This window comes from Bos indicus, chromosome 3, assembly GCF_029378745.1.
Source record: "Bos indicus isolate NIAB-ARS_2022 breed Sahiwal x Tharparkar chromosome 3, NIAB-ARS_B.indTharparkar_mat_pri_1.0, whole genome shotgun sequence".
Taxonomy (NCBI): Eukaryota; Metazoa; Chordata; class Mammalia; order Artiodactyla; family Bovidae; genus Bos; species Bos indicus.
Genome location: NC_091762.1, coordinates 108,224,408 through 108,252,008, shown reverse-complemented (window position 1 = coordinate 108,252,008; position 27,601 = coordinate 108,224,408). Strand labels below are relative to the sequence as shown.

At 42.7% G+C, this 27,601-nt stretch overlaps 1 protein-coding gene across 1 annotated transcript; it reads right to left on the bottom strand.

Moving 5' to 3' along the window:
- Window positions 1–1,189: 1,189 nt before the first annotated feature.
- Window positions 1,190–27,601, bottom strand: SF3A3 (splicing factor 3a subunit 3). The gene is made up of 17 exons (XM_019957796.2): window positions 27,370–27,601; window positions 27,047–27,094; window positions 25,699–25,751; window positions 25,487–25,592; window positions 22,498–22,570; window positions 22,037–22,128; window positions 21,009–21,091; window positions 19,865–20,003; window positions 18,650–18,718; window positions 18,157–18,224; window positions 17,892–17,999; window positions 16,876–16,945; window positions 14,200–14,364; window positions 13,993–14,103; window positions 12,807–12,897; window positions 2,406–2,461; window positions 1,190–1,498 (listed from the first exon to the last, which is right to left on the bottom strand). The coding sequence occupies exons 1-17, from the start codon at window positions 27,463–27,465 to the stop codon at window positions 1,421–1,423; spliced, it is 1,506 nt and encodes a 501-aa protein (XP_019813355.1). The 5' UTR covers window positions 27,466–27,601; the 3' UTR covers window positions 1,190–1,420.

Below are 27,601 nucleotides of genomic sequence, written 5' to 3'. Positions count from 1 at the left end.
CTTGGGTTTGACCGAGGACTGTGATAGCAGGAAAGCAGCAGGAGTGTTCTGGGGAGGCCCTCGCTGCAATGCTGGAGGGACATGTGCCCCTGTGTTTCCTGTTTTCCAGGTTTTAAATCTCTTTAAAATGGTAATGTCTCCTTGCACTTTGGGCCTGTTTTCAGTAATCAATGCTTTTAGTTGGCTTGATTAGGTTTAATTATCTACTTTCTCTGCTTTAGAAGCTCAGGCCCTGGAGAGGTTGTCCAAATGGGGTTTCAAGCAACTGGAGGAGCCAAAGTACACATGAATGTGTGAAGAGTTGCCCAAGGGATAGGTTGAACCAGGAAGGAAAGTAATACAGAGGGAAGGACCACAGCGGCAAGCTGTGTGGAAACCCTACTCATGGAGATGACTAGGGTAACAGATGAGTGTGGGGGAGAGGCCAGCTCTGGAGCTGGGATCTTCCCCAGTGGATATATGACAAGTGAACTGAAGTTCTGGGTGCTGAGGGGCAAAGGGAGCCTCTGTGGGATCCTGTTGGACCAGGCCCTGCCATTCAGACGACTGTGCCTGGGGGCAGATCAGGGCCCCCTGACTCCCCTAGTTCTCTCCACTTGGGATACCAGATTCAGATCCTGAGGTAGCTGCTCGAGTCCCCCCAAACTGTGGCTCTCGGGGCTTGGAGACCACTCTAGGCTTGGAGCCACTTCACAGTCAAGCAGGGATCTTGTAGGAGACAAAGGCTTATGGGATCACCAAACTCTGATTCTGAAGCGGCAAGGAGGTGGTCACTGCTGCTCCTGGTTTCACTATGTGCCAGGCTGCTGAGGTGTGAAGAGGGGCAGGGCTGCAGCCCCATTCCAAGCCCAAGTCCTCCCTTTATGCAAATTAAAAGGCAACCTTGGTGGCACGGCTTTGTCCTCAGCAAAGGTCCTGGCTCACCCTCCCAAACTTTCCCTAGTACAGTATATGCACGAACAGCTGACTCAACTAAGGTCAGGGCTTTCCTGGGGGTGATTTTCATTTGGAGAGGCGGCAGCAAACAGGGGTGGGGAACAAGGTCAGGTCAGAATCACCTAGCATAATATACGTAAAATAATAGGTGCTCATTAATTTAGTTGCTTCTCAAGTCTGTGAGAAAGAAGGAGGTGTTATGAACTAGAGGACTGAATTAGTTCATGATTCTTGGCTTCACAAGAAGACACACTCAGAACGAGGGCTGGTTTTATTTTCCAACGGAATCTTCTTTAATATAAAACAAAGATAAAACACATCTCACCGCTGCAATCTGCCAGCATGCCTTGTTTCTACAAGATGCATGCTAGTCCATAAGACTAAGTAGCAAAGAGTCTTTAGGAGCATTTGATTGGGAGAAATAGAAAAAGCAGATCTTAGGGAAGCCTGGGCAAGGCCCACGGCTGAGACACATCCCCGAACACTAGAGCAGTCCTTGTCTTTTCAGATCCTCGTATGTCTTCTTATTTACAACATTCCCACTGGAGTCTTCATATTCTTCCTAAAAGGGAAGAAGGACTCCATTAAGTACAACTGCTGGGAGAAATATTTAGACCAGCCTCTGGGTACCTGAGCTCGCCCTGGCCTGATTCCATGCCATTCATCTAAAACAGCCTTTCTCAACTGGGGTTCTGCTCTACTGCCCACAGCATCCATTAGATATCTAGAAAGATACCAATTATGACTGATCCTTGGGGATATCTGAGAAAATTGTGTATTCAAACCACTTTCTGTGTTTAAGATGAGGAACTCCGGCTCAGAAAGGCTCACTTCAGACATGGTTTTCAAATGGGCCCCAAGAACTCTAGGTTTCTACCTGAGAGGACACTACAGGAGATAAAGGCCAAGAGGACTGAGCTTCTCCACATTCAGAGGAGTTCTGCTTTTTCTATGTATTGGAGTTCTATGTTACAGCTTGAAAAGGGCTTTGCTGCTAAAGGAACACTGAACACCACTGACCTAAGAGGAAGCAGCTACCATATCTCACATACACACCACTCCTCATCTCTGAAATCCTCTGTTAGGGATGACCATCCCAAGACCAACAAGACGCCTCCCCACCCCATGAGCAAGCTCATCAGATGCTCTCCTCAAAGGAGATCTAACATACGACACAGATTTTCAGCCTCTTAGCTTATGAATCCCAAGGGCAGGACAAGACACAGGGTACTTCTGCTTGCCACTTCAAAATTTCAATGGGAGAATATAACCTGTCGTTAAGACACAGATTTGAAGTCTGACACATGTAATATCACAAATAAACTAGGCTTTTCAAGTCAAGAGCTGATTAGAGATACTGTCACCCTACACTTTCTGCTACAGTGAACCAGGGGCCGTCTCTCACTCCCTTCTGCACCGTGAGGGACTCTGTGGCTTGACGTTACACCTGATGCTACATAAGCACTCACCTCAGTGTCAGGCTGCCATCGTTCCGATGCCTTCTGCAGTTTCAGCTTGGCCCACACTGCCGGACAAGAAATGATCAGCAATCAGATTCCACTGAGTATCCATTGGGTACTGGGTGTTATAACATATCCCTCATTAGGATCCCCCTGAGTGCCTGTCCTAAAGACATCTGCCTGCCCCAAATGGGAATTTTGGTTCTGGACTGCCTGTGGACAAACCCCTTTCATAGCAAAATTTACCATAATGTTTGCTTTGTTGCAAAATAAAAAGTTGGATCATATATAACCAAACACCTCTTAGAATTGAGAACTGATACTCTCAAAGGAAATAGAAGCTGAAGTTGAACAGTTATATGAAGACCTACAAGACCTTTTAAAACTAACACCCCAAAAAGATGTCCTTTCATTATAGGGGACTGGAATGCAAAAGTAGGAAGTCAAGAAACACCTGGAGTAACAGGCACATTTGGCCTTGGAATACAAATGAAACAGGGCAAAGGCTAATAGAGTTTGGCCAAGAGAACGCACTGGTCATAGCAAACACCCTCTTCCAACAACACAAGAGAAGACTCTACACATGGACATCAGATGGTCAACACCGAAATCAGATTGATTATATTCTTTGCAGCCAAAGATGGAGAAGCTCTATACAGTCAGGAAAAACAAGACAGGGAGCTGACTGTGGCTCAGATCATGAACTCCGTATTGCCAAATTCAGACTTAAATTGAAGAAAGTAGGGAAAACCACTAGACCATTCAGGTATGACCTAAATCAAATCACTTATGATTATACAGTGGAAGTGAGAAATAGATTTAAGGGACTAGATCTGATAGATAGAGTGCCTGATGAACTATGGACGGAGGTTCATGACATTGTACAGGAGACAGGGAACAAGACCATCCCCATGGAAAAGAAATGCAAAAAAGCAAAATGGCTGTCTAGGGGGGCCTTACAAATAGCTGTGAAAAGGAGAGAAGAGAAAAGCAAAGGAAAAAAGGAAAGATATAAGTATCTAAATGCAGAGTTCCAAAGAATAACAAGAACAAATAAGAAAGCCTTCCTCAGCGATCAATGCAAAGAAATAGAGGAAAACAACAGAATGGGAAGGACTAGAGATCTCTTCAAGAAAACTAGAGATACCAAGGGAACATTTCATGCAAAAATGGGCTTGATAAAGGACCGAAATGGTATGGACCTAACAGAAGCAGAAGATATTAAGAAGAGGTGGCAAGAATACACAGAAGAACTGTACAAAAAAGATCTTCACGACCCAGATAATCACGATGGTGTGATCACTCACCTAGAGCCAGACATCCTGGAATGTGAAGTCAAGTGGGCCTTAGAAAGCATCACTATGAACAAAGCTAGTGGAGGTGATGGAATTCCAGTTGAGCTCTTTCAAATCCTGAAAGATGATGCTGTGAAAGTGCTCCACTCAATATGCCAGCAAATTTGGAAACCTCAGCAGTGGCCACAGGGCTGGAAAAGGTCAGTTTTCATTCCAATCCCAAAGAAAGGCAATGCCAAAGAATGCTCAAACTACCGCACAACTGCACTCATTTCACACATTAGTAAAGTAATGCTCAAAATTCTCCAAGCCAGGCTTCAACAGTATGTGAACCGCAAACTTCCAGATGTTCAAGCTGGTTTTAGAAAAGCCAGGGGAACCAGAGATCAAATTGCCAACATCCGCTGGATCATCAAAAAAGGAAGAGAGTTCCAGAAAAACATCTATTTCTGCTTTATTGACTATGCCAAAGCCTTTGACTGTGTGGATCACAATAAACTGTGGAAAATTCTGAAAGAGATGGGAATACCAGACCACCTGATCTGCCTCTTGAGAAACCTATATGCAGGTCAGGAAGCAACAGTTAGAACTGGACATGGAACAATGGACTGGTTCCAAATAGGAAAAGGAGTACGTCAAGGCTGTATATTGTCACCCTGCTTATTTAACTTCTATGCAGAGTACATCATGAGAAATGCTGGGCTGGAAGAAGCACAAGCTGGAATCAAGATTGCCGGGAGAAATATCAATAACCTCAGATATGCAGATGACACCACCCTTATGGCAGCAAGTGAAGAGGAACTAAAAAGCCTCTTGATGAAAGTGAAAGTGGAGAGTGAAAAAGTTGGCTTAAAGCTCAACATTCAGAAAACGAAAATCATGGTATCTGGTCCCATCACTTCATGGGAAATAGATGGGGAAACAGTGGAAACAGTGTCAGACTTTATTTTTTTGGGCTCCAAAATCACTCCACATGGTGAATGCAGCCATGAAATTAAAAGATGCTTACTCCTTAAAAGGAAAGTTATGACCAACCTAGATAGCATATTAAAAAGCAGAGACATTACTTTGCCAGCAAAGGTCCGTCTTGACAACAAAGGTCAAGGCTATGGTTTTTCCAGTCATGTATGGATGTGAGAGTTGGACTGTGAAGCAAGCTGAGTGCCGAAGAACTGATGCTTTTGAACTGTAGTGTTGGTGAAGACTCTTGAGAGTCCCTTGGACTGCAAGGAGATCCAACCAGTCCATCCTAAAGGAGATCAGTCCTGGGTGTTCATTGGAAGGACTGATGCTGAAGCTGAAACTCCAGTACTTTGGCCACCTCATGTGAAGAGTTGACTCAGTGGAAAAGACCCTGATGCTGGGAGGGATTGGGGAAAGGACGAGAAGGGGACGACAGAGGATGAGATGGCTGGATAGCACCACCGACTCGATGGACATGAGTTTGAGTGAACTCCGGGAGTTGGTGATGGACAGGGAGGCCTGGCGTGCTGCAGTTCATGGGGTCGCAGAGAGTCGGACACAACTGAGTGACTGAACTGAACTGACTCTCAAAGGAAAAGTTAGTATGGTACAAAATATAGGAATTATTGGAAAAAGTGACCTTACTGTTTTAAAGTTCATAATAGAAGAGAAAGAGAATGCTATGCTTAGTCACTCAGTCATGTCTGACTCTGAGACCCCATGGACTATAGCCCACCAGGCTCCTCTATCCATGGGGATTTTCCAGGCAAGAATAATGGGGTGGGTTGCCATGCCCTCCTCCAGGGAAATGTTTCCAACCCAGGGATCAAACCCAGGTCTCTCACATTGCAGGTGGATTCTTTAGCATCTGAGCTACCAGGCAAACTACTTGAGTGGGTAGCCTATCCTTTCTCCTGGGGAATCTTCCCAACCCACGAATCGAACCAGGGTTTCCTGCATTGCAGGCGTATTCTTTACCAGTTGAGGTATCAGGGAAGGCCCAAGAGAACACTAGACATTGTCAAATACAACTACTTGAGGTCTGATGCGTGTATTTCAAAAAATTCAGAGAAAAAAAAACAATGAAATATCATGGCCAAAGAGTTTGAAAGATAAGATAGCTCAATAAACACTGAAGACATTAGAAGAATAATTCTGACAGTTCAATTCTAATGAGCACGGAAAGGGAAAGACATCTACAGACACTACCGTAGCTCCAGAGGAAGGGATCAGACATGTGCAAAGACAGGACAGATACAAAACTAGGAAAGAACAACTTAAACTTGTAAGCATGGTGTCTGGAAGGTGCACCCTTAGAACAAAGGGCTATGTGCAACAGATGGGACAGGTCGCTGCTATGACGGTGAGATGACAGTGAAAAGGAACAGCTACTTGATTCTTATAAGCTTTCATATTTCTCATCACGGAGAACCATCTCCAAACATGACAAGATTAGAAGAAATATCCTATAGAGAAAGCTGAGGTCTAAGATGGGTGAAGCAATATTAATAGCAGATGAGACAATATGTAAGTGCTGAAATCTTCTTAAAAACATATTCATTTGGCATCGGGTCTTAGTTGTGCCACACAGGGTCTCCGACCTTCACTACAGTGTGAGGTCAGTTGCAGCATGTGGGATGTAGTTCCCTGACCAGGGATTGAACCTGAGCCCCCTGCATTGGGAACACGGATTCTAAGCCACTGGATCACTAAGGAAGTCCCCGAATTTCCTATTTTTGATGGAATAGCCAATACGATAAAAGCTATAGACACAGGATATCTTGGTTTTAGAAAAGCGATTGCTCTCACAGGCAATGTCCCGAGAATCCATGAAAATGTATCTCTCATGATACTGTCATAAACAAAATGATACTATCTGAACCTGATGCTATTAGTTTATTAGGGTTAGTAGACTTATACCTAGTGAATTTTGGTCAATTGTGACCAACCTCCTAAATGAGAAATATCTTGTGAGAAGTTCCATAGGGCTCTTTCTTAGCTGTCTTTTGTTCAACTTATGATATGTAAGTCTGGAACAATGGAATGATTAAAATAATGAATTCATACATCAAATCCTTCATTTAAGTTGAAAAAATAAAAAACTACTGTAACTTAAATAACAGTACTGAATCCCTCGTGCTAAAAATGCCAAAGAAAAACTTCAACAGAATGATCTAAAACAAAGACAAGGAAAGCCAGTCTGACAGCTGTGCCAGTGGCTTGCTCCTGCCCACTCCCACTAGGGCACACATCTTTCCAGGTGCTCTGGAAGGAGCAATCCTGGTCTAACAAGGAGCTACTTTTGCTGCCAGTTACTGAAGTGACAGCTGACTGCACAACAGATGGAACCTGACCCAGCTGCACCTTGCTACCATCCTTCCCTGATATTAGAAACTGGGACACTGAGAGATTGAACTACATGAAGGCAGGCTCTGAACACTGAAAAAGGTCATACAGGGCAAGGGCTGGAGTTACTTTCGCTGTGAGCTAAGGCTTAAAGAGAAGACACGAGAAAGCGGAGAAGGCATACGCACAGACGGAAGCACAGATGGAAAAGCACCTTCTTCCTCAGGATGGAAGGACATGGAGTTAGGTTTTCAGGGGCTTTCTTCCTCATAGCCCCAAATCCTTAAGATGTCTAGTTTGGATGCTTTAAAAAAAAACCCCAAATCCAAAAACCACACACGAAATCCAGGTTTAATAAAAAATAATTATTCTACCAATGGGAAATGAAGAAAAATTGCACATACTCTACAGAATAATAGAATTAACTTCAATTTAATAATGAATTGATTATAACTGTAGCTGATTCATGTTCATGTGTGGCAGAAACCAATACAATATCATAAAGCAATTATCCTTCAATTAAAAATAAATTTAATTAAAAAATAATTAATGGATGCCTATTAGTAGTGAGATACCTGAGATGAAAGTCTGTCAGGATCCTGCAGGAGTCAAGACGTCTGTAACTACCTATCTGTTACTGAAAAGTCTGAAAGGAAGCCAGAGAGTTAACCCCAGATACTTAAAGAGGAGGAATAGTCCCTGGGGAAAGAAAGGGGAGGGGAGGTGATGAAAAGACAAAGTGATATTGAGATAGAAGTGAAACTATAAATGCTACACAAATGACCTACAAGTGTCAAGGGAGGTCATTATGGGTGAAAACGATACACTGTATCAAAGATGTGGCAATAATAATATGAGAGAAACTGATAAACCTAGACATCTGAACAAGGAGATAAATACTGAAAACAATATGGATAACATTTTGAATCATGAACCTGCCAATAATATTCTGGAAAAAATTTTTTTCTTTTCTAAAAGTTTGTATCACTAAAGAGAAAATTTATAAAGTTTCTTTATGAAACATCCTTATTGATCAACTCAAAAAAAAATTACGGGGGTAATTTAAAATAAGGCAGTATAGGATTATGGGAAGAGAAAAGACTGTGGTAGAAAAGACATGTGACTGACCCCTGGCTTTCTTTTCTTATGGTACATGACCTAAAGACTGACCTCATTTTTCCTCTTCTGAAAGTGGGGGTGATCTTCTACCTCACTGATTGCTCTGAAGATTAAATGAGTGTAAAAATCTCCCATTTGCCTCGCATATACCAAGCATCTGGTATATGGCAGCTAGCAACAGGAAGATTAAATTCCAAATGAAAGATAAAGGTGACTCCGGATCTCACGCCTTGGACTCTGTAGAGGAGCCCACAAGTGAAGCTGACGATGATGGCAGCTTATGCTTTCTCACTGATACATTCTACATTGTGGTCAGGCATGCTGTAGCACTTTACCTATATTATTTCATTTAATATATATATTATCTCATTTGAGACAACTCTCTGATGTAGATATACTATTAACTCCCAAATTTGATAGATAAAGGAAACCAAGACACTAAAAGACATAACTTGCCCTGTGTCCCCTAGCCAGGAAGTAAGTGGCGGAGCTACGATCGGGACCCTAGATCCTCCAGAGTCTGCACTGTTAGGAATGTGGTTTTGAACCAACTTCACCCTTGAAGAAGACCAGACGAAAACATAAAGAACTTAAGGGAATCCATCAACAAAGTCCTTGGGTAAAAACAACATGACAAGACATAATGGGGGTGAAAGCTACTGTGTATAAAATGAGTAAGCTACAAGGACACAACACAGGGAATTGAGCCAATATTTTAAAGTAACTATAAATGGAGTATAATCTTTAAAAATTTTGAGTCACTACATTGTATGCATGAAAATTATATAATATTTTAAGTCAAAGAGAAAAAAGGAGATAATGGGATTCTGAAAGCAGAAAAACCACTTTTTGTAAACAAGGTGATAAGAATATTGATATAAGATTAAACAGTCTACTGAATCATTATGAGTAAGATGTATAGAATTTACTGTTTCAGATCATCAATATAATCACCTCCTATAAATAACTCAACAGAATGACACATACTAATAACAGATAATAGAAATTTGTAGTAGAAATAAACTGTTAGATGAAACATTAAAGTTAGAAATGTTAGAAACATTTCTAATGTTCCTGTATGAAAGGAATAGATTCAAATTTACTATATAATCTTTGTGAGAAATCTAACAAGAAAATGAGAAATCTAACAAGAAAACAAGGAGTTAAATATTAGATCAGTTAATACACTGAGTGTAAAGAGCTCATCTGTATACAAGGATGAATATTGACAACTAGGGTAAAAAAAAGAGCCCACATTTGCTGCTAATATTTGATAACTGGGGAAATGGTCTATTACAGTAGAACAAACAAGCTATCAGATAACAGGAATTTCAAAACGCTAATGGGAGTGATCAATAAGGTTACAATGTAATACTGAGTTTTATGTGGCTCAAATAACACAAAACTGGCAGAAATGCAAGACACGAAGTTTAATTACAACTGGAATCAACATGTCCATACCAGAATTCAAAACAAAGAGACATTAAGTATGAAAACTACTGAATAGGAGAAAATATTTATAAATCATATGACTGATAAAGGGTTACTATTCAAAATACGTAAACAACTCATACAGCTTAATAGAAAAAAAACAAAAAAGCAACCTGGTTAAAAAATGGGCAGACAATTGGAATAGGAATTTTTCCAAAGACGACATACAGATGGCTAACAGGCACATGAAACAATGCTCAATATCACCAACTGTCAGAGAAATGCAAATCAAAACCACAAAGAGGTGTCACCTCACACCTGTCAGAATAGCTGTCATCAAAAACACCACAGATAACAAATACTGAGGAGAATGTAGAAAAACGATTCCCTTACACTGTTAGTGGGAGTGTAAACTGGTGCAGCCACTATGGAGGATAGTATGGAGGTTCCTCAAAAAACTAAAAACAGAACTACCATATGATCCAGCAATCCACTCCTGGGTATATGACAGAAGAAAACAAAAACACTAATTTGAACAGATACATGTACTCCCAACATTCATAGCAGCATTCTTTACAATAGTCAAGACAGGGAAGCAACCTTAATGTCCATCAACAAATGAATAAAGGAGATGTAGTGTGTGTGTGTTAGTTGCTCAGTCGTGTGCAACTCTTTGAGACCCTATGGACTGTAGCTGCCAGGCTTCTCTGTCCATGGACTTCTCCAGGCAAGAATACTGGAGTGGGTTGCCATTACCTTCTCCAAGGGATCTTCCTGACCCAGACATCGAAGCCAGGTCTCCTGCATTGCAGGCAGATTCTTTACCATCTGTGCTACCAAGGAAGCCCAAAAGAAGATGTGGTATATACAGATAGCTAGATATACATGCACACACACACACAATGGAATGTTACTCAGCCATAAAAAAGAATGAAATTGTGCTATATGCAACAGCATGATGGACCCAGAGGGCATTATGCTTAGTGAAATAAGTGAGGCAGAAAAAGACAAATACTATGTATTATCCCTTATATGTGGAACCTAAAAAATAAAACCAACAAATGAATATAACAAAACAGAAACAGATTCACAGATATAGAGAACTTGTGGTCACCAGTGGGAAAGGCCAGGGCGGGGGCGATGGGAGTGGCAAGATAAGGACAGGGGATTAAGAGGTACAAACTGCAATGTATAAAATAAATAAGCTACAAGGATATGTTGTACAGTACAAGGAATATCGCCAATTTTATAAGTTTTTTTTTTTTCCCCCTGCGTGACCTGGAGGATCTTAGTTCCCAGACCAGCGGCCAAATCTGGGCCCTTTTGCAGTGAAAGCAGGGAGCCCCAGCCACTGGACTGCTAGGGAATTTCCTACTATTTTATAGCTTTAAATGGAGCACAATCTATAAAATTTTGAATCACTGTTATACATCTGAAACTAATACGATATCAAAGTATCTCCAAAGAAAGTAAGTTTTTAAACAAAGTAACAAGATCAAAGAAAGTATTAATAGGAAAAAGGAAATAGTAAAATGCAGAATAAAAATACTGACTTTTCTACTTTGTCATACTAAATCAAGGAATCATATGGGCTATAACTAGAGAGTCTTCTCAGAGTAGTCCCTTTCTATGAGGAAGTGATCTCCATCTAAAGTTTCAAATGACAGAAGAGAATGTAGCATGTAATCAGATTGACTTTACGACATAAATATGGTTTTGAATCCTAAATCTGACAAATGTCTGAAAGCAACGCAAAAAGCACATCTTTTATTTATGAATGTAAAAACAAAACTTCTAAACAGAATTCTAACAGGATAAATAACTACATTAAAAAAAAAAATACTACTCAGAATGAAATAATTCAGAAATGCTGTTTTATCCAAGCCTGATCAAAAGTAGTAAAAATGCTGTCACTTTTCTTTCGTGGAATGTGATAATAAAATCGTAAGCCAACCTTCAAATTAGTGAGGCTGCATCACATGGTCTTTAAAAACAGCATTCAGGCAAGGAAGACTTATTGCCTGCTTCTATTTAACATTTAAGATTTAGGGGTAATGCTTAGGAAAAATAAATACATGGAATAAAATTAATTAAAACATGTTTTTGCAGGTGAACCTGACTGTAAGCCTAAAATAATGTAAGGTATTACATTACATTACAATTTCAATGTATCAAGTAATAAATCAATTCGGGCAATTTGCAGGACATATTTAAGAAAATATGACCCCTCCTGCCCGGCCTAATCATTATCTACTTATTAGCTATATGTAGCTAGAAAACAAATCTAAAAATGTGACGGCATTCAAAATGCAGTATTATGATTCTATGAAATTTCATTACTATTTTAATTTCCTGAGTGAAGGGCAAAAATGAAAAGAGGCTAAGTGGATAATCTGATATATTTTAATTCTGATCAGAGGAACTGTATGATCCTGACTTGTAAATGCACAGAGACAAAACAGCAAAAAGGAGTCCCCAAAGTTTACCACACTCGAGAAACTCAATGGAAGAGTCCCTGGAACTCACGGGTTAAGTCAGGGATTGGGGAACTCTTTAGAAGGTCACTTCTACTTGGCTTTACCATAGAGGATTTGAACCCCAGAGGTGGAAGCCAAATCAGTTAGCTGACCAGGCAGCAGAGTAGTGTGATATGCTAAGAGGCAGTGCCTGAAGCTTAGCAAAGTGGAGTGGTAAACTTCTTTTCCTAACATTCTAACCCACTGACAGTGAAAACATGACCAAAAAAAGAAATAAAACTGTGAGGAAGATGGAAAAATCTATCATGGCCAGGTAGCCAGGAAGCCTGAGGTTCCTGGGAGCTTCAACAACACATTCCTGGACACACGTTGAGCCTGGTTTTTTCTCTGAGAGGTATTTTGCTGACCTGTTGCTGTGTATCTGCCCTGTCATCTCAGAAATAAGCTTACCAAGATCACTTCTATTTCTTCCTTTGTATCTGCAGTTCTTAACACAGTAAAATCAATTCAGAAAATACACATACACTCATTCACTCAAAATCTTGCATACCCGGGAGTTCACAGACCCCAGTTAAAAGCAGTTTCATACTCAGCACAGAGCTCTTCTCAACGGGGAAAGAATCAGTACTCCTGGCTAATCCATCCCCTGAACAAGCAATAAATATAGGACTGTAGTAGTCTGTATGTACCCACAACCTGCTGCCCTTAGGCCTGGACACACGACAGTACTGGACAGTGAACTGTAGCTCTGGCCTCGGGAACAATAAATGATTACTTACAGGAGACCGCGTCTTCAATCTGTGTCACATTAGCAAAGTGGGCAGTATTTGGGATGCCCAAACACCTCATGCCGTGAGCATGGCGCCACTCCTGGGAGAAGAGAAGCAAGAGGACAGCGTGAAATAGGACTGACTGGACATACAGCACTAACCCCAATCCTACTCAAAGCCTTCCCTAATCCTAAAGGCAGCATTCCTTTTGAGGTGCCTGTCTGTAGACAGCTGGCTATGACTGACAAGAGGCAGTTAGTTCAAAGCAGCACTGTATGTTTGCCTCACTGGGCAGGTTTATAAAACCTAGATCTACACAAAACCTGTGTCAAGACCACAACTCTAACTCATCACTTACCTCCTATGCAACCCCCACCACCAGCATGTATAAGCATTACTGATGGCAAGTCAGTGTAATCTTTAGAAGTAAAGGAGAAGACTGTTCATCAGGTACAAGCAAGGATACGAAAGAGACCAGGGAGGGATGCCGATGCAATGACAGTATGGCTCAGGGATGGCAGATGGCATGGGCCCTGGATGCCAATTCCAATTCACTGGAGGTGGTACTGAGAAAGACTTAGAGACTACTGGAGTTTGGCAGAAAAGACCCCAGAATCAGTAATATGCACATCTGAGGAAGAGAAAGAGGAATTCACATACATTCTCCATTCTTGGCTACATCTAGCATGTCTTCTATTCTGTAAAATTTCTCTCCAAGTACTGAGGACTGAAGGCAGAAACAAAACAAGGGTGAATTCACTTACTGGAGTACCACCCAGATAATGCCTTCTCTCAAGAATAGCTTGATAAATGTCATCCTCTTTTTTTTTTTTCAAGAGGCAAAGGCCCATTTAAGACCCAAAGAAGGAGGCGGTCAGCCCTTTCTTTGGTATTGAGTACTAGCAACAGGAAAGAGAAATGACCAAGGAGTCAGAAAGGCAGAGAGAAAGAGCAAGCAAGAGAAAATGGAAACAAGGTTCAAATAGTGGAATGCCTCCAGAAACTGTCTCAGGTGCTACCCAAGGCTGGCACTGCTGCCAGAAGCCAAATGCCCCATGCTGGACTTTATGTCCACTCCTTCTCTGATTCTCTTTTGCTCTGGACGCTAGGGATCCTCTCAGGCTGCTCCTATCCTCTTCTCTAAAAGACTCATGTTTCAAGCTTCCACGTCCAGGAGAAGCGCCGAATCTCTTACAGCAAAGTGCCTCTGGAAGGCCTTAGGACCTCGGTAGGTATAGTTTCCACAAATCTCACAGTTATAGTTGATATTTAGGCCATGAAGCTTATACAACCAGTAAGGAATAGGCTAAAAGAAATCAGACCAAAAAAAAACAGTATTAGACCAGTGGCTGTATCTGCTGCCAAAATGAGAGAAGGGGGAAAGGTGGCAGGGGGGACTTACTTTGCCGTCCCAGCCCAGGGGCAGGTTTTTGGGGTTGTAAATGATCTCATTCTCTTCATCTTCACTTTCACTCTCACTGATCTGCTCTTCCTCTTCCTCTTCCCGCTCTTCTCCAGTTCTTGCCTGCTTGCGTTGCACGTTCTCATGAGTGAGATGTCGCTGTTCCTATGTCAGGGTCATGAATGAAAAGGGAGGTGAGAGAAAGTGCAGAACAAGAAAGGAAATTTTTTATTTTCCTATAACCCTTGTTGATCCTTCACTTTTAAGGATCAAGTTTCCTTTCTTGCAGAGCAAAAGGAAAGTCTTGCTTTCAAATAGTATTCCTCTTCAGCAGACCTTTCCTGATCTTAAAGGAAAAATTCAAAGAAAAAAAAAAAGGAAAAAGTTAAACCTAGCACTTGCCGAGGTCACTCATCTGAGGCCACAGACCATCGCAGAACAATAGAAGTCTTTTCTCTTCTGTCCCTAAACCGTTCCCTGAACCAGTCTTCCTTTCTCTTTCCCACTGTTACCACCCTCACCAAGGTGACAATGTTCTAACTTGCCCCGAGTCTGTCCTCAGTCCAGTCTAGCTTCCATGTTATCCCCAGATTTATCTGCTGGAGAAAACCAATCTCGTGGCACACTTTGCTTAAAAAAACTTTAATTTGCTTTCTGCTACTTAAAGGACAAGGTCCAACCTCCCAACATACAATAACTTACCAAATTTTTCTCTGACTACACCATCCCTCACTAGACATACCCAAGGACAATGGTTTGTTTTCTCATTATTTCCTTTCACAGTAATTTTACCTTCATTTACCAGTAATATTACCTGGATCATCTTAATCTCCCTCTTTCTACTTAGAACACCCAATCTCAAAGTATTACAGTAAACATCACATTATACGGCAGTTATCTGTAGCCCTCAGTCACAAACTGGGCTTTTCAAGGGTAAGAGGCTATGTCACATTCACGACTGTACTCAAAGATTTAGCATAATATCTGGAAACCAACAGGTGTCAGTAAATGGTGAAGTTATGGTAAAAATAATACCAATTCATAACAAGATCAACTTTTGGAACTCATTTTGGCTGGAATTCCAAGGAGAACAGTGCCACCTCCTGGCAGGGAAAGCAGAATGCTCTCAAAGGTAGGAGTTGTGGGCACACCTTATGTTAGGGGCACAGATGAGCCTCGCATTCGGCTTCAAAGGACGGGCAACTCAGTCCGCTGCCCACACTCAGTCCAGTTCAGTCACTCAGTCATCCCCGACTCTTTGCGACCCCATGAACTGCAGCACGCCACACCCCCCTGTCCATCACCAACTCCCGGAGTCCACCCAAACCCATGTCCATCGAGTCGATGATGCCATCTAACCATCTCATCCTCTGTTGTCCCCTTCTCCTCCTGCCCCCAATCCCTTCCAGCATCAGGGTCTTTTCAAATGAGTCAGCTCTTCGCATCAAGTGGCCAAAGTATTGGAGTTTCAGCTTCAGCATCAGTCCTTCCACTGAACACCCAGGGCTGATCTCCTTTAGGATGGACTGGCTGGACCTCCTTGCAGTCCAAGGGCCCACGCTGGCACAGTCCTAGTTCAATGTGGAGAGTATAAGTATCCCATGTAGCCAGTGTCTGGCTAATCCCTTTTATCCAAAGGAGTTGTAACAGCGGGATCCAACAATGACTCTAGTTTTATGAGTTATTAATGCGTGGTCATCAAACAAGGGCAAGAGACAAAGACATGCGGACCAGCTATCTGAACCAGAGCCACCTACTCACTCAAAGCACCATGTGCGTATCTGTAAAGGAAAAGGCTCTGAGAGCAGTTGAAAACTACACAGACACTCAGAAAGGCTGGTCCTCTGCAGGACTCCCAGAGACACTGATCATCTTCCACCTTCTCCTCCCTGAAAGAGAATCATTTTCTCCTGCTCCTCCCCCCACTTTCTCTAAGATAAGCATCTTGGTCAGGTAGGCCTTTTTGTACCTGTAACCCCCTTCAGCTTCTTCTTGAAAGAATACTCAAGGAGCAGCTCACGGCCAGTTCTGTACCACTAACCTCCAAACCTAACAAGCTCTGCACAACCCTGTGAACATGTAAGTTACACCTTTTCAGAGTAAGTCATTCATGAAGAGCTGCTGTTGTGGGCACACCTTATGTCAGGGGCAAAGATTAGCCTCAGTCGTCTTCAGGGACTGGCAACTCAGACTGCTGCCCACAATCGCACAGTCCTAGTTCCCTGTGGAGAGTGTAAGTATCCCATGTATCCAATGTCTGGCTAATCTCCTTTTATCCAAAGCAGGTGTAAAACAGGGAGCCAACATATGACTCTAGTCATATCTTATTTGCCTTTTGAGTGTTTGCTTTCTGGGTCACCCCTGGCTATATTCTGGAGCTCAGGGAAAGAATCTGGATTCTACACTGAGTGGGGCGAGGGGGGGGGTGGTGGAGTCTACTCTCCCACCTAGCCTCAGGGGATTGGGCAAACTTAGGAACGTCACCTAACAACAGACCCCTAACAACAGAACAGGACCTCAGTGAAGGGCTAAGTACCCTGGGAGAACACAATTTTCTGCTGAAGTAGTTTGATATATACTTTTTTTTTCTTGCAATCCTAAAAAATATCCTACAAGTTCATAGCTCTCTTACTTCCACAACTTGGAGCATTTACAGCCCTCAGCAGAGTCACTTACCCCAAGAATCTCTACATATTCGTATATCTGGGCTTCAAGGAAAGCAATGTCTTTGTTCCTCTCAGTGTCTCTGGAAATAAAAAACAAACTATCACTCAAGGGTTCTTTCACCCAATGCCATGTTCTCTATATCTGGGAATATTTATTCCAGAGGTGCATTTAAAATTACAAGCACAAGAGAAATACCATGTTGTGAAAGCAAATGTTCTGTTCAGCTCAGGACTTGCTGATATTTATTTATTTTTTATTTAAAAAACATTTTTGGCCATGCTATGTGGCTGGCAGGATCTTAATTTCCCAAGCAAGGATCAAACCCACGCCTAGTGGAAGTGAAGGGTCTAAACCACTGGACTGCCAGGCAATTCCCCTGAGATCATTTCTTAGAATGCATAGAAGCTTCCTCTTTGACCTCATTCTAGAGAGTGAAAGACATATCCAGGTATTTAAGTTCCTATCAATTTCCTATACAAAGGAAATGTGGTACAGAAGGGCAAGCTCTGGAACAGGCAGACTTGGGCCCAAATCCTGACCTTGCTACTTAGTAACTGTGAGATAACAGGTATAACTTTTCTAAGTCCTTATCTGTCAAAGATGAGGATAACAAATATTTTTCAAGGTTGTTTTGAGAATTAGCAAAACCACATATAAAATAAATACCCTGTACAAGCATGTGGCTCAGGTACAGATTCAATTGTTATTAGCAAAAATGCACTTAGATGAACATTTTTGAACCAACTTATGCTCTATAATCTACAGAAGTAACAAAAGATACCTGGGGCACAGTTTCAACTTTAGAGATGTCCCCCACTCTCAGACACCTGAGTACAGACTGTCCTTGGTTTATAAGAACAACGAGAGAACTGTCTGCCATTAGCAGAGAAAAAGAGCAGACTGGAGCTGGATGGATCAACAGCGGTAATAGAATGGGCTTTAAAATTTGTGATGTGGTACGAACTCTGCACGGGAATAAAAAGCTTAAAATGTAAGCAGAGGTGCCCCCCCTCCCCCCCACTCACCGCTTGGTGCCCTTTGTCTTGGGATTTTTGGCAAACAGGGAGGTGTCAAGTGACTCGAGGGACTTTCCTTTGGTGCTGAATAGCCTCTGGGCTCGCTCTTCTAGGGTCCTAAGGAGACACAGGGGCAAAGGATTTCAGGATTACTTTACCATCTAGGCTTGCTTCTCTTTGCAGTGTGGAGAGAAAGAATGGAACTGAAGCCACTTAGAAGATTGTGAAACTCAAAGTAAACGAGACACTTCTGACAGAAAAATCAGTCTCTTACCCGCCACACTTCAGGCCTAAAGCTAGGAGTGCAGATTTCAATCTGTCCAGACCCAGGGAGGCCAACTCCTACATGAAAGAAACAAGTTACAATTTTATACAAATAGACTTGGAGAAACAACAAAGGCTCAAACTTCGGTTTGCAGGCTGGTGTGTGGGTGTTCCTGAAACAGTGGCAAGACCACGCGTTCCATAGCCAGTCTCCTAGCAGGATGCTCCAACTCTCCAAAGGACCGACTCCGAGCTTAAGTTCATACATAACCATACTGGCTGTGTTCCACTACCTCCACTACAGCTTAAGATGGCTAATTTTTAGTTAACAGTGTTCAAAGAAACCGGACAAGCTTTTTTTTTCTTTTCATCTTTCTACATTCTTCGTAGATGCTTATCTCGAGGATTGGTGTCTTACCATAATAAGTCTATAGCATTAGGAGATCAAGTGACCCCTCTGAGGCGTGAACAGGCAAGACCAGCACAGGCTAAAGAAAACATACCTCCCAGGAGGAGAATGCAGAGAGGTCCAGATGGGCTCCAGCATGGGTCAGGGCACTGCTTGTCTCTTTCTGGAAAAACAATGTGATGTTTATTAAGACCCAGGATTAGAACAAAGGCAAGGGAGCCATCCAAATTACAGGCGTACCTTGGAGACGTTACAGGTTCGGGTCCAGACCACTGCAGTAGAACAATTATCGCAATGAAGCCAGTCCCGTGATTCTTCCTGGTTTCCCAGTGCATACCAAAGTTATGTTTACACTATACTGTAGTCTATCACGGAGAAGGCGATGCCGCCCCACTCCAGTACTGTTGCCTGGAAAATCCCATGGACGGAGGAGCCTGGTAGGCTGCAGTCCATGGGGTCGCTGAGAGTCGGACACGACTGAGCGACTTCACTTTCATGCATTGGAGAAGGAAATGGCAACCCACTCCAGAGTTATTGCCTGGAGAATCCCAGGGACGGGGGAGCCTGGTGGGCTGCCATCTATGGGGTCGCAGAGTTGGACACGAAGCGACTTAGCAGGAGCAGCAGCAAGACAACACACATGTCTTAGTTAAAAAACTTTATTGTGAAAAAATGCTAACCACCATCTGAGTGTTGGTAGTAATAAAAATCAAAGACCACCATAACAAAACAAAAAGTGGCAATAATAGACTTGCCTAATGCAGGGAGTTGCTGCATTTGTTAAAAAAATAAATGCACCATCTGAGAAGTGCAAGAAAGCAAAGTGCTGTAAGACGAGGTGTGCGTGTACCAGGCGCTGGGTAGCCCCTTATAAACATGTATGAATGAGAATCAAATGCCTATAAGAGCAGAGCAAAAAGAAAAAAAAAAAAAAAACAAACACCAACTAAAACTAGATGGTCCAATTCTCCCAGAGATTTCAGAAAAAATTCCTGTTTGTCCCCAGGAATGAAAATATATAATAAAGATTTCTAGCACATAATCACATCAGCCTCTGGTCAGTAGGAACCACAGAGCAGTAATGATATGGTTGGTGAAAATGCTGGGCCCAGCCAATGCCAAGTGGGCCCTGCCAAATCTCTTTCCAAAGTACACAGAGAAAACTCAGCACAGTTGGCAGAGAACACCCCCTGGCTACAACTGATCCCAAGGGACCAGCACCTGAAAGCCTAAAGCAGAGGCTCAAGATTAAAGTAAAATAGTTTACTTCCCTGGAATGTCCTCCACCCAAACCCCCACTGAAGCTCACCGGCCATCCAGGAAAAGTACCATTCTCCCACTTCTTCTCAAACTCATTCTGAATTTTCCCAAAAAGTTCATTCTGATCTTGGAGAGGCTTCACTCTATCTGTGTAATCCTGAAGGTATTCAAGCAGCATCTCCAGATATCTACAAAGGAATAAGTAATATAGAGACAGCAAGGTTTCTATTTCTGATATACTGTTATGCCCTATAAAATATACTTATAACTCCAGTGATACTAGTCTTTTAAAGGAATAAAAATGAGCTTACAATTGGCTTTCTTCTAATATGTCATCTTGATTTTGACCTTTCCTATCTTCTTTCATCCTTAAGATACAATTCCAAATACTACAGTCTTAACTCACAAATAAGAAAGATTGCAGGTAAAAAGAAAATGAGAAAATAGAGGAAGGCAGATTACTAACTAGGGCACAACAACACAAACAAAGCGTAACATCTATACATCAGACCCAGGCACCTCTGAGAAAGTTTCATTTTTCCCCACTCTGCTCAACTCCAAAGCAGAGGCACCAGGCTGGGAGACTTCCTTCTACAGTGACACAAAATTAAGAAGAGTATGGGCCTAAGATCACAGATGTGCCCACAGACACATATTCTTCCAGAGCCAAAGTATTATGATTTTATTTTTTAACTAATTAATCTTTTATTTTTTGGCTACACTGGGTCTTCACTGCTGCGAGGGCTCTCTCTGGCTACAGCAAGTGGGGCTACTGTTCGCTGCAGTGCACAGGTTCTCACTGTGGTGGCTTCTCTTGTTGCAAAGCATAAGCTCTAAGCACATACGCTTCAGCAGGTGCAGCACGCAGACTCAACAGCTGTGGTGTGCGGGCTCCAGGGCGCCCAGACTCACTAGTAGAGGAGGGGCTCGATACTTGTGGTACAGGGGCTGCTCCATGGCATGTGGAATCTTCCAGGACCAAGGATCAAACCTGTGTCCCCTGCATTGGCAAGTGGATTCTTATCCACTCTACAGCCAAGGAAGTCCCAAAGTATTATGATTTTAAAAACGTATCTTGGAAGTCATTCATGTATGCCTTTCATGAAACAAAACTCAAAACAGCCCTCAAATCTTCTCATTAAAATAATCTTCTAGTCACATTCAGTAGAGGCCTGGAAGCTAATAATGCCTACCTCTTGTACTCGGCATTCTTCCTTTCTTTAGGAATGTCAAACAACTGGTCAAAGATGGACAGGTAAGTGATATAATCCAGCTTCTGAAAAGAGAAAAGAAATGACAAGAGATTCAGTTAGGTGTTTGCACCAAATTACAACATAATCTCCAATAAATGAGATCAAAATTGAGCCTAACAAAGTTAACAAAGCCCAACTCACTTAAGCCTTTTTTTTCTTCTACCATTTAATTCCTACATTAACTGGGTGTTAATTCCACTGGACTGAGTAGAATATGAGACACATAATTAGCCTGTAAAAATACAGATCAAGTCAATAAACCATAGGCTAAAAGAAACATCTGTTCAACATTACTACATACCAGGCACTTGTTCAAAGACTGACACCCACTGCCTCTTAAATAAGGTCCTGGAAGGTGTCGTTTTTTCCCTCATTCAACCACTTATTGAATATCTTTGGACCCAGTGCATGGATACACATGAGAACAAGACAGAGGCAGCAGGACTGGACTCATGGAGCTTCTACAGCTGAGACAACTTTGGGACATGTCCTTACAACTCCAAGAGGAATTCATCACATACTTCCTTGCAACTTTCCTGAGGCTGTCAATTAAATCTCATCTCTTACGGTAAGTTATTTTTAGGAATCTTTTTAAAGATATTAAATAGTCATTCCTGGAAGAGATTATGTTTTTGTATCTTTATGTACCTACTACTATATATACCTAACACAGATGCTGCATGTGTATTTGGAAGTTTTAAAAATTTATTTTTACAAAAGCAAAATAGGCTTGTTGTAATAATAAAACAAAATTTACTAGTAAGTAAACCAGACTTATTCATTCACTGTAGAAACCCGATTTTCACTTTGAAAATGGTTTCCTTCCAAGAAAGCACATCACCATTTTAATATTTACGTAACAGTTCCAGAACAGAAGGAAGACACTCTGTTTCATGTCTAGTAGCCCCAGCCCAGTGTCCTGACTCACCCTGAGAATCAGAGCCACCCTCCCCTATCCTGGGTCTTACCTCAGAGGCCTTCAGGTTAATGTATTTGAGGTAACAGTCATGAAGATCCAGGTAACGACCGTATCCCTCTTCATCTGTGAACTCCACCAAATCTGAAGCAATCAGAGGTATCAGTGATTCAGGTACTAAAGACCACTTTCTTGGACCTGGCCTTTCAAGAGGACTGCACAGCTTCATAATGCAGCCCTTTACCCAAATACCCTCTCTGTGCTCACAGAGTGAAACAGGACTCAGCCAATGCATTTAAGTTGGATGAGCACAAAATGAACATTGTGCCCAGCGCCAGTTTAGGATGACAATCTAGTCCAGACTTTAGTCTAACTCTTTGTTAGAGTATCAGTAGGAGAACACCGCTATACATTTCTGTGGGGCCATTTTCCAGGGATCTGAGGGCAAATCTGAGGTCTGTTATTTACCTGTACTTCTGTTGGTGCTGGAGAGAAGCATTAAACCCTACTTACTTTGTGCTTCTTCACTTGGATTCTCTCGCGCCTTTAGGAGTTCCTCAAATTCCACTGACATTGGAACACAGATCTGATGAGAAAAGAGAGAAAAGCTCAGGTGGATTTTTCAACATAAAAGTTGCAATATCACAGAATGAGCTATATAGAAAGTTGGATTTCTAATGCTTTACTTGGCTTGGATTTTTCATTAGGCGTTTACTTCTGCTTTCCAATTACCTTGCCTTTTCCTTTGCTTTCTGCCATTGTTTAACTAAAATTTGCTAAAATAACATTCACAAAAATTCAAATAACATAAAAAGACAGAATGGAAAAAAAAATCAAGGTACCCCCTTTAATAATTCTCCCGCAAGGGAGTTCTCTGGTGCTCCAGTGTTTAAGATTCTGCACTTACAATGCATGGGGCATGAGTTCGATCCCTGATCAGGGAACTAAGATCCCACATGTCTTGAAGAGCACTCCCACCCCCTGGGCACCAACCTGCCTCCACCAAAAAAAAAAAAAACTGTACTGCAAATAGATAACCACTGTCTACAGATTATTTAAAAATTTTTTTAATGTCAGCCATTCTTAAACTTTGCTGCACATCAGAATCACCTGCTGTTGCTGCTAAGTCACTGCAGTCGTGTCCGATTCTGTGCAGCCCACCAGGCTCCCCCGTCCCTGGCATTCTCCAGGCAAGAATATTGGAGTGGGTTGCCATTTCCTTCTCCAACGAATGAAAGTGAAGTTGCTCAGTCGTGTCCAACTCGTAGGACTGCAGCCTACCAGGCTCCTCCATCCATGGGATTTTCTAGGCCAAGAGTACTGGAGTGGCTTGCTATTGCCTTCTCCTGAGAGACAGCGCTAAAAGCCCTGACATACTTGACACCAATTAAATGAGAAGTGGGGGGAGGTATCAGCACTTTTTAAAGACCCTCAGATTCAAATGCACAGCAAGATTTGGAAACCATTGCTCTGTGAGTTTATATATATGTATTTGTGCAACCATAATACAGGCAAATGACAAGATTATTACTTTGCTTCTCACATAACTGGATTTATTTTTTTCCCCCTTAGTATATCCTGGAATAAATTTAACCATTTATTCTGCATCACTTTTCCACCAGAGCTGGGATTAGGTTACACACCAAAATGGTACTCACGTCTTCTCTCTTGGTTAGCAAAAGACTGAATACTCTACCTTCCAAAGAGAGTGAGGAGACCTTTATGTACCTCCACTAAGTAGCCTCTCCTGCCTAGTATTTTCAGTCTCTTATTTTTCTACCCATTCCTTTACATATGGACACCTTCCTATCTTCCTCCTGCTTCTCCTCTCCTTTTTCCTGCCAGTCTTTCAAATGCATGTTAAAACACTACACACTACAGTTTCCCCATTATTTACGAGTACTCCCTGTGACCAGATTTCCCAGATTTCCACTCCCACCACTTCTACTGAGCGGCAATCCTGGCAGTTACCAATCAGGAACAGCGGATACCACTCACTTCCTTTCTGAAGCTCATTTGCTGAGCTCCCATAAGACATGACCTGGAGCTGCCAACTGACCTGTACTGGAGGCTTCCCAGGCCCCCTTTCCGTGAGTGCCCCAAGGCACCCAGAAGCTGACAGTCTCCCTTCATACTCTCTCTCCCTCCCACAACTCTATGACTCAAGGCTTCAACCATCAAGTCCATGTGCTAATTCTCAAGCCCCAATCACGAACTTCAACTGTCATAGGACACGTCTACCTAGGTATATTATCACCTGAAAATCTACATACATAAAAATCCACTTCCAGTGCAAATGGGTTCTTTCTTCCTTATTTCTATCAAGGGAAAAAACAACTTTTCAGTTACAGAGTCATAAACGCTCAGTGCAATTACTGACCCATCTCTCCACTTCTACAGCCATGCCTCACTTCCCCTTTCCCCTGGAATTCTTTTGGTCAGTTGTGCAAGATGTTTAATGAGTTCTCAACAACTGAGATGTAATCCCTGCTCCTTATAATTTTACAGTACAGTGGGGCAGACATTCTTTGTCAGAGAACATGACAAGATCATAAAGGAAGGAAGGATTAATTGGGATTAACTAGGAGTGAGATAGACTAGGAAGCAATTTTCATGAAAGACTTGGTCTCTGGGCTGAATCACGAAGGGGTAATCATCAATGGACGTGAGTAAAGCTTCTCCGTGTTAGTCGGTTCCTCCAGGCAGCATATTTCAAGACAGGAACACAAGTGGTTTATTGGCCAGTAGATTACCCATGAAAGATAAAAAGGAAAGGACTTCCCTGGTGGTCCAGTGGTTAAGACTCCATGCTTCCAGTGCAGGGGACACAGTTCTGATTCTTGTTCGGGGAACTAAGATCCCATGAACTATGAGGTGTGGCCACCAAAAAAAAAAGGAGAGAGCGAGCAGGATGGAAGGATAGAGCAGGGAGAGCCTAGACCATGATGCAAAATCTCACTAAAAGTCTCACACTGGGCAGAAATAACCAGGCTGTGATACCCCCACCCCCCCTTACTGTGTTCAGTCACTGGTTAGGGGCTGCCCAAGAGTACGTGTGCTCTGTCGCTTCAGTCGTGTCCGACTCTTTACGACCCATGGACTGTAGCCCGCCAAGTTCCTCTGTCCATGGGATTTCCCAGGCAAGAATACTGGAGTGGGTTCACATGTCCTCCTCCAAGGAATCTTCCTGACCCAAGGATTGAACCTGCAGCTCCTGCAGTGCAGGCAGAGTCTTTACCACTGAGCCACCAGGGAATTAGCAGGCAGCTTCTTTACCGTGAGAGCCACCTGGGAAGCCCAAGAAGAGAATGGCTTTAGCTTAAAGCTGAGGGAAATTCTGAAAGAACTTGGAGTTGCAGGATGTCACCTAACTACGCTGCTTATAGCTAACTGGTAAGTTCCCTTTTGAAAGGACATCTGAATGGCAATCTCCATTTTCCTAACACATGTCCTTTGTATACTCTTTGGACAGGTCTGGAGAAAAAACTTTGCAAGGTCATACCTCATTTGGGTGCTTCCGGTGGAATTCCTTTATTTGTTTGAGTCTATTATAGAATTCAGCAAACTCATTGGGTCCTGAAATGGCATTGAGCTCCTCTTTTCGTAACCTGCAATTTCAGAAAAAAATCCAGAAAACACAGAGCACAAAGTCAGTCCTTTAACCATGGCCCCTCAAAAGCAGTAATTGCTGGACTGAATGAGACTGTCACTTACCCATCCTTGTCGTCATACAAATCCCTCAGATTCCCACTGACTTCCATGTACCTCTGGAAGGCAAACACAAATCCATCAGAATGAAGCAATCCGTCCGTACAACTGAGACCCAAGCAACCAACAAGGGCTCTCTAGTCAAATGTCAGGAAAACTTCAAGAGATGTGGTGTTAAAAGTTCTTATGCTTCCTTAACAGACAACACTGGCTCCTGGCTTATTTTTAAAACAGGTCACTCTGAAGATTACCTAAGAAATGTGTTTTGAGGGGTGGCAGAGTTCCCATATTTAACTTTCCCTAGAAGAGTCATGGGCTTCCCTGATGGGTCAGTGGTAAAGAATCTGCCTGCCACTGCACAAGACGTGGGTTGGATCCCTGGGTCGGGAGAAGGAAAAGGTAATCCACTCTAGCATTCTTGACTGGGAAATCCCATGGACAGAGGAGCCTAATAAGCTACAGTCCATTGGGTTGCAAGAGTCGGACACGACTTAACACCTAAACAACAATAGAAGTATTGTAAAAGAGAGCCATGTAAGAGTCACCCTTTGGAAAACAGCAGTTCCCATCAAAGACTCTCAAAGATAAAAGGGTAGTCCAAATTGACTTTCACTATTTCAAAAGGCTTGACTAAGGAATGCTCAGGCTAAGTCAAACACCACACAGCTTCCTCTGGATTCAAACTTAGAATGGCACAAGTACATAGCCCATTCTCCAAAACTTTTGGGACCGGATTTGCTTCAGAATGTGGAATTTTTAAGTTCAGGAAGGTACTACATGAAATAAAATATCCCTAGTGGGATCTGGAAAACACATTAATTAGTTCTGCAATTAAAGTTATGTTATTTATTAAATGGGATAAAGACCATAAAAAACCTCTCATCTGATCAGATCAAGTCAGATTTTTGCCACCAAATAATTTCCAAAACAAATTAAAAAATCTTTTGTTTTCAGAGTACTTTGGATTTGGGAATCTAGATAAGGGATTAGGGGCTTGTAATATTTATCTACCCTAAATCAGAAACTCTGATTAGGGTCTTTTATTCTTTTCTATGGGGGAGGAGGAGAGTACATTCTCAGCCCGAGGCACTGACACCTCATAACTACTCTTCGCACATCCACGAGATACAGGATGCTATAAAGGAGATCTTCTCTAGTAATTAAAAATGAGTAAGAGTTCTCCATTCGGAGAAGGGAGTAAGGGTGGTTAAACATCCTTAGGTTTGACAGCGCGCGTACATTCGGCAGGCATACAAACCCCTCGACTGGCCAATAGGCTACCTTTGTCCCCGCACCCACTCCCTCCTCTTCCAGTCCATCGCGCCCAAAGAGAAGCGGACAGCGGGACACTCACATCTTGCATGGCCCGTGTGCGGTGGTCAGAATTGATCTGGTCCCGGAGCTGAAGAAAGGCAAACGTAACATATACGCTGTTAGTCGGAATTCTGGAGTTGGGAAGGCCGCCCGAGGGCGGAGCTTACCCGCTCGGGTCTTAGTGGCCCAAGCAGAGGCCTCTGGGCGCTGGGCCCCGGGGAAAGGCTACCTATGCCTGAGCTCGGGGAGGGAATACCCTCGAAGGGCTCGGGGCGGGGCTGGTCTGAGGGCTGAAAAAAGCTCTGAGGTTAAATCCGGGCAGGGGGCCCGGCCTTACGGTAGCCCCTGCCCAGGCCCACTCACCGTGGACTTCTTAGTGAGCATCTCTTTGGCCATGACATCCATAAGCCGTTCCTTCTCCTCATGATAGCGCCGCTGCTGCTCCAGAATGGTTTCCATCTTCCCTCTTCCTTCTCCCCCGCCGCCGCAGTCACTGCTGCCCCAACTCAAGACAGACCACCAACACGACCGGAAACAACCCCAGCCGCCTTGCGCGCCCGCGTCCGCAAGTTACGAGTCCGGCGGCACCAAAGCG